This window comes from Artemia sp. Qi Xiang Cuo, chromosome 13 (genome assembly GCF_049724085.1).
Source record: "Artemia sp. Qi Xiang Cuo chromosome 13, ASM4972408v1, whole genome shotgun sequence".
Classification (NCBI taxonomy): domain Eukaryota; kingdom Metazoa; phylum Arthropoda; class Branchiopoda; order Anostraca; family Artemiidae; genus Artemia; species Artemia sp. Qi Xiang Cuo.
Window position 1 is genome coordinate 36296855 of NC_142806.1, and position 6755 is coordinate 36303609.

Here is a 6755-nt window from a genome sequence, read left to right on the forward strand (position 1 = left end):
TTAATTGGATAACTATTACGAAATAAAATATCCCCTAAGTGTGACAAGGCCGAATCCAGAAAGTCCTAGGAATAAATATTAAAGGCTCTATCCACTAGTAAAATTACAACCCCCCATGTCATCGACAGAGGGAGACAAGAATCAAAATTTAAATACCTATCATTGTGCATAGGTTTTCTGTAAATCGAGACAAGTAAAAGAGAACAGCTTGGGTATCAAGTTGAAACTTTCAGGGAGTACTGAGAAAATATGCCTTAAATTTTGACTAAGGGGAAGGGGTAGAGTTAAATCAAAAGACACTATAAGCATCCAGGTATTGGAAATAGCATATCTGCTATATCTTGGGAAAGCCAATGGGAGATGTTGTTAAAACTTACAAATACTACTGCGGAAACGATGTGGGAAAGATAGAGCAAGGGGACTTCAAATTCTATATTTGGGGGGAGAGGAAGGGGATGAAAACGTGTGTTTCTTATCACCAAATGTGTTTGCACTGTAAGCTCTTATTGGATTAAAAATCTATGGACAGTTTGATAGCAAGATAATTCAAAATCAGTATTTGTTGTCAACTTATCAAAATGATATATGTGCAATATGCTGGGAACAGCTTGGGATATCAAGTGGAAATTCACAGTCAGCATTAAGAGGGCCTTGTGAAAATGATGTGAACAAGGAGCGTGCACATTTTAGGAGACTTCCCCTCAACTGTTTTAAAACCAATCGGTAAAAATGAAAGTTGAGTCGACAAAATAGTAGCGTGAAGTGTTTGCAATTTTGCTCGCTTACTTTTTTTAATAGGTAAATGGACTGACGGAAATAAATGACAAAGTCAGAGGAAGAAGACCGGCCTCAGTCGGTAAAAAATTAAGTAATCTTAATAGCAATATTACCCAAATCGGCCTTTAAAAATTACCAGCCAATCGGTAAAATATGTTTCCCTCTCCTCCCCCCTCCCCAAACATTTTGGTGAGTAACGCCTCGGCTTGTGGGAAAAGGGCAGAAGTAAACCAAGATAGTGGTTATGTGGGAGGATCTTACCATGAAGGAAGTTTTTATGGGAGAAGGGACATTGCTATGAAGGGGGCGCTGTATTTCCCAGAATTATTTAAATAAAGATCAGAAATTATATGTGAAAAAACAAGTTTTTTAACTGAAAGTAAGGATCAACTTCAAAACTTAAAAAGACAGAAAACATTACGTATATGATTGGGTTCACTCCCAAGTCAATACCTTGCTCTTTAAGCCAAAGATTATTTAGTACTTTCATAAGATCTATTTATTCTAATTAAGGGCATTTGTGATTAACGGTTCATTTTTAAAGAATTGGAACAAAATTCGAACTTTAGCTTAAAGAGCAAGGTATTGACTAGAGGGCGAACCCTCTAATATACGTAATAAAAATATAAGAATATAGAGGTTCGTTACGTAAGTTAATTTGTAAGTTATGTATATTTATTACTAATAAAAACGTTCATAAATAAAATTAAACAGGTTTCGAGAAAGCCATTTAACCAAATAAAAGTAAAATTAATATTCAATTTTTTTTTAATTATTCATGTACGGTGAGCCAAAATCAAAACCTGCATTAATTCAAAAACGTTCAAAAATTTAATAAAAAAAAGTTTTTTTTAACTGAAAGTAAGGAACGACGTTAAAACTTAAAACGAACAGAAATTATGCCGTATATGAAAGGGGCCGTCCCCTCCTCAACGCCTCGCTCTTTACGCTAAAGTTTTTACTTTCTCACAACTCTTATTTTTGTTAAACAATGAAATCTTTAGCGTAAAGAGCGAGGCGTTGAGGAGGGGACATCCCCTTTCATATACGGAATAATTTCTGTTCGTTTTAAGTTTTAACGTCATTCCTTACTTTAAATTAAAAATTTTTTATTTTTATTTATTTAATATAGCTAAAGCACATATCTTCAACTGGAATGACCGCAATAAAAAGGCTTGCACAAAGATGTAGATGAAGGTTTTGAAGACCATCGTTTATCTCCTAAAATTATAAAAATTCTTAGTGAAACACACTACCCAGCAAAACTAAGGTAAAATATATCCTAGGGCCATCAATTCTGACTATTGCAGCAACATGGACATTAAGGGAAATATTTAATGACGCTCAGTAGGAACTAATCAACAGAAGTCCAAATTAATGAAGGACATTTCTCGTGTCGTATCATACACACTGAAAGACCGCCGAGCTCCAGAAATTATCATGAAACATATTTTAAGCGAGCTTTATAATTCCATTTCCCTTGAATATAATCCAATTTGGATAAAATTGACATAACAGTACAAAGTCTTCATATGCAGTGAATTTGCTTGAAAATAAAAATTTATGAATAGAACATAGGATGGTTCAGCTTGAACAGGATATATTACTTGACACTTTGATTTTCCAAACCCCACTGTCGAATTGATGGATAGTCTTATGAAGTGATAACACAAATGATGGGGTTACAAGATTTAAAATAAATGGACATCTTAAAGGCTAATCAGTTCCGTGTGCCTGCTGCTCAAGCGGAAAATGTAACAACTGCCTCCATCCTAATAAAATTTTCAAGCAAGGATATTGCTCGACGAGTACTACTACTACTACTACTAACAACTCATTGCAGCACCAAGCCGCCTGAGGCCAACACAGCTACGCACGCTCCTCCTCCACCCCAATCTATTCAAAGCATCCCTTTTTACACCCACACACGAATTTCCCATTTCCTTTAAATATTTCTTTATGACGTCCTCCCACCCCAGACGAGAACGACCTGCTTTCCGTTTAGCCCTAGACTGTTGGCCGAAAAGAACAATCTTCGGGAATCTGTCATTCTTCATCCGCACAACGTGCCACATCAACCTTTCTTTCATTATAGCCCTAGAGAGCGGTATTGAACCACATTTTTCGTATAGCCTATTGTTTGAAATACGGTCAGTCAGCCGGGTACCCAGACTCTTAAGCAATTTCTCAGGAAAATATCTAGCAAATCTTCATCCGCTTTTCGGAGTGTACATATCTTAGAACCATACTTAATAACTGTCATCACTGTACCATCCAATATCCAAGTCTTGGTTTAAAGACTAATCTTGCTATTTTTCTAGCCTTTTTTTTAACTGCGAAAAAACACCCTGAGCCCTGCCTATTCTACTTTTAACGTCTTAACTGCTTCCACCCTCTTTACTAATAATACTACTAAGGTAAGTGAAGCTGCCCAATTTAGCAATCTTTTCATTACCCAACGTCATCTTTTCATCTTCACTTATTCCTAGCCTTAGTGACTTAGTCTTTTAAACATTAATTTTCAAACCTATTCTAGCACCCTGAACTCACAAAACTCTAAAACTTTATTCATTTTGCTCACATTTTCATCTAGGATGCTTAAATCATCAGCATAATCTAAATCCAGGAGACTTTTTCCTCCCCATTTGATTCCATGGTCTCCCATTGCCTTTCCTGTGCTCCTTAAGAAAAATTCCATCAAAAAATCAACAAAGATAAAAATCTCTAAAAAAAAAAACAAAAAAAAAAAAAAACAAACAAACGAGACTGTGGCCAGTGGAGAGAAAAGAAAAACAACAGAAACAAAACAACGCGGATATTTCGCCTGTATGCAAACAAGGCGTCTTCAGCACGAAAGACACACACAAAAAAAAAAAAAACAAAAAAAAAAAAAAAAAAAATAAAACCCCCCACAAAAAAAAAAAAAAAAAAAAAATGTACAAACGGCGCAAAAAAAACCACGTAGGGAAAAGATTCAAAAATAGATTTAATCAAGTGAGGACCCCAGATTAAAGGAGGAAAAATAAAAAAACTGTAAATTACTTTAATTATTCAGTTGCGAAATAATCCTTTTGTTAGCTATTACTGAAGCAAATCGTTTTGGTCTAACAGGTAAAATAGTCCCCTGGTGATTATTTAAAATCTTTACTCCCTTATTGACAATTGATTCACTCTTTAGAAGGTTATCATAAATTGGGTCAATATTTAAATTACCCGTATCCCTATTTATGGAAAGGTTAGCAAACATATGTTTTTTAATTTCTATGGCTTCCCTCGCCCATTGGGTGTAACCCTTATCATTAGAAATAGCCAAGGCTTCATCAAATTTTACAAAATGATCTGGTTGAAGCCAAATATGCTCTGCTAAAGCTGAAACGAAAGTTTCTGGAGGCTTGCTTAATTGTAGGGTTTTTCTATTGAATTACGGTGTTCAATAAACCTTTCAACAAATTGTTGGTGAGTCCTACCAATATAGAACTTCCCACAAGAACACGGAATTTTATACACCCCACTTACTAAATTTCCCCGAGTTAAATCCTTACCAGAACTAAAAAAACTACCCATTGGCCTCAGCGATTGGAAACATGTATCAATACCAAATTTACGTAAAACCCGTGAAAGTTTCTTCCCCAAACCAGGTACATATGGTAATGAAATGAAGCTTTTTGATACAACTAAATCTAAAGACTGAGAAACCTCAATAACCCTACTACTATGTTTGGCCCGTCTATTTTCAATTATATTATCAATGAACTTAATTGGATAATTATTACATAATAAAATATCCCCTCAGCATAACACGGCCTACTCCAGAAAGTCCTGGGAATAAGTATTAAAGGACCTAACCACTAATAAAATTACAACCCCCCTTGTTATCGACAGATGGAGGCAAGAATCAAAATTTAAATACCTATCTTTGTACATAGGTTTTCCGTAAATCAAGAAAAGTAAATGGAAATCCCTTTTAATTAATAAAATTAATTAATTCTTGAGCTGTTCTCAAGATATTACAGATACGTTGCTACTTAACTGTGAATTGATTAATTCCCATAGGGGCTTATAGTGCAAAAATGTTTTTATGAACTAGAAATAAAATTGCTTAACCCCTTCCTCTTCGCCCAACAAAAGATTTGGGTTCCCCTTGCCCCTTTTTCCACCTTCATCCCTTCCTCCTTCACCTTCTCCAAAAGCACACTGAAGTTTCAACTTCTTCCCCAAGCTTTTGCTGAGATATTGCAAATATACTAGCTTAATGACTTAGATACAGATCGTATGTTTTGATTTACCCTTTTTCCTTTCCTAAGTCAAATTTGAGATCCACTTGGCCGCTCTGCTGAAAGTTCCTCCATTCCCGAGACACTACAGATATTTCGAAAACTCGAGTGCACATAGCGTTTTTTTTATTTACTATGGTAGCCGTGCCGTTTCCAGATTATACCCTTGTGAAACTCAGACACTCTTGGCCTAGCGAACAACCCAGAAGATCTAATCCACCAAATCTTATATGTCCTATAATTAAAAATATAAATTCCTCCCTCTCCCAACACTCAAAGTTTCAATTAGATCACCCAAGCAATTCCCAATATATTGCCTGAATGCAATTTGGTAGAAATTTTTTTTAGGCCACAATGCCTTTTCAATTGAACTTAAAATGGTATGAAAATATAAAATAATGCGTAAAAATTTTAATTAATATAGGTAAAAATCATTGAAAACGTATCACGTAGTTTTCATTTTTATAAAATATTTCAGTTTCATGTCCAGAAGGCTTCATCAACCAGAAGACCCCAAGTACGTAAAATTAAATTGAGTAAATAAGGAAGTGTAATGGCTAGGTAAGGACATTCATTGTTCATTTCAGGCGTCGGTCAACGTTTACCAGAAAACGTCAGCGTTTAGTGAAATGATCTGGCAAGTCTTCACGTGGAATTTTTTAATAGCCTTTTTTTGGGATTCACAGGTTTGGTCAATTTTAATTTATAAAGTCCATACACCAATTTTCAGGCTTTTATAGTGACATGAAATTTTTTAAGCCTTTTTTATTTTGTTAATTTTCTATTCAATATAAAGACTGCAAATCCTCACAGATACTTTATGGCGGCTCCAGAAAATCGACCAATGGAGAGGCATTTATATAAAGTAACTGATCCAAATTCAACGGAGCCCCGTGTTGTTAGCTGTTTAACCTGTCCTGAGAACCGCCTAGAAAATCAGAAAGAATGCCAATGGAATAGAGTTCTTATGAGTCCGGGACAACAAAGTTTCTATATTCAAGAATGCCTCGGACCTGAGTTTCCAAGTGTATACATACGTTCCACGTCAGAAAATGATGCTATGATTTTGTTTGACGATTATTCATTACAGAGGACATATTTGGCTGAACTTGCTTTCCCTAAGGTAAATAAATCCAGACTTATTCCTAATAAGAAGAAATTTGTGGTATACAAGTAGTGGGGCAATAATTTGTTCTATGACAACCCTATCCCTTTTCCTATGACAGCCCTCTGACGTCACAGCACCCCTATCCCTTTTCCTGTGACAGCCCTATGACGGCATGACACACCCTCACTGGTTTCTTTGACAGCCTTGGTAAGATTCCCACCCCTGCCAAAATTCCCATGACAGCCCTATCCCTTTTCCTGTGACAGCCCTATGACGGCATGACACACCCTCACTGGTTTCTTTGACAGCCTTGGTAAGATTCCCATTCCTGGCAAAATTCCCATGAAAGCCCTATCTCTTTCCATAGGATTCCTATGGGAGCTCTGTTTCTATGCAAGATTTCTAGCCCATGTTTCGTCACAGTGCACACCCTTTGTATTTCTGTGACAGTCCTGGCAAGATTCCAAGCGCATGCCCTATTTCTAGGTAAAATTCCCAGGTGTTTCATTTACCATGAATGTGGTCGGGATACTACACAAATTCATTTAACAGGGGGAGCTCCTAACCACTCGCACCTACACAACGTAGTCAACAGT

At 36.2% G+C, this 6755-nt stretch overlaps 1 protein-coding gene across 1 annotated transcript in view; it reads left to right on the forward strand.

Annotated features, from left to right (window-relative positions):
* Window positions 1–6228, forward strand: part of LOC148945236 (A-type potassium channel modulatory protein DPP6-like) — a 420942-nt gene extending 414714 nt beyond the window's left edge. The window contains exon 12 of the mRNA XM_089098982.1: window positions 5865–6228. Coding sequence (XP_088955108.1) covers window positions 5865–6228 — 364 coding nt within the window. The remainder of the gene's footprint in view (window positions 1–5864) is intronic.
* The last annotated feature ends 527 nt before the right edge of the window (window positions 6229–6755 follow it).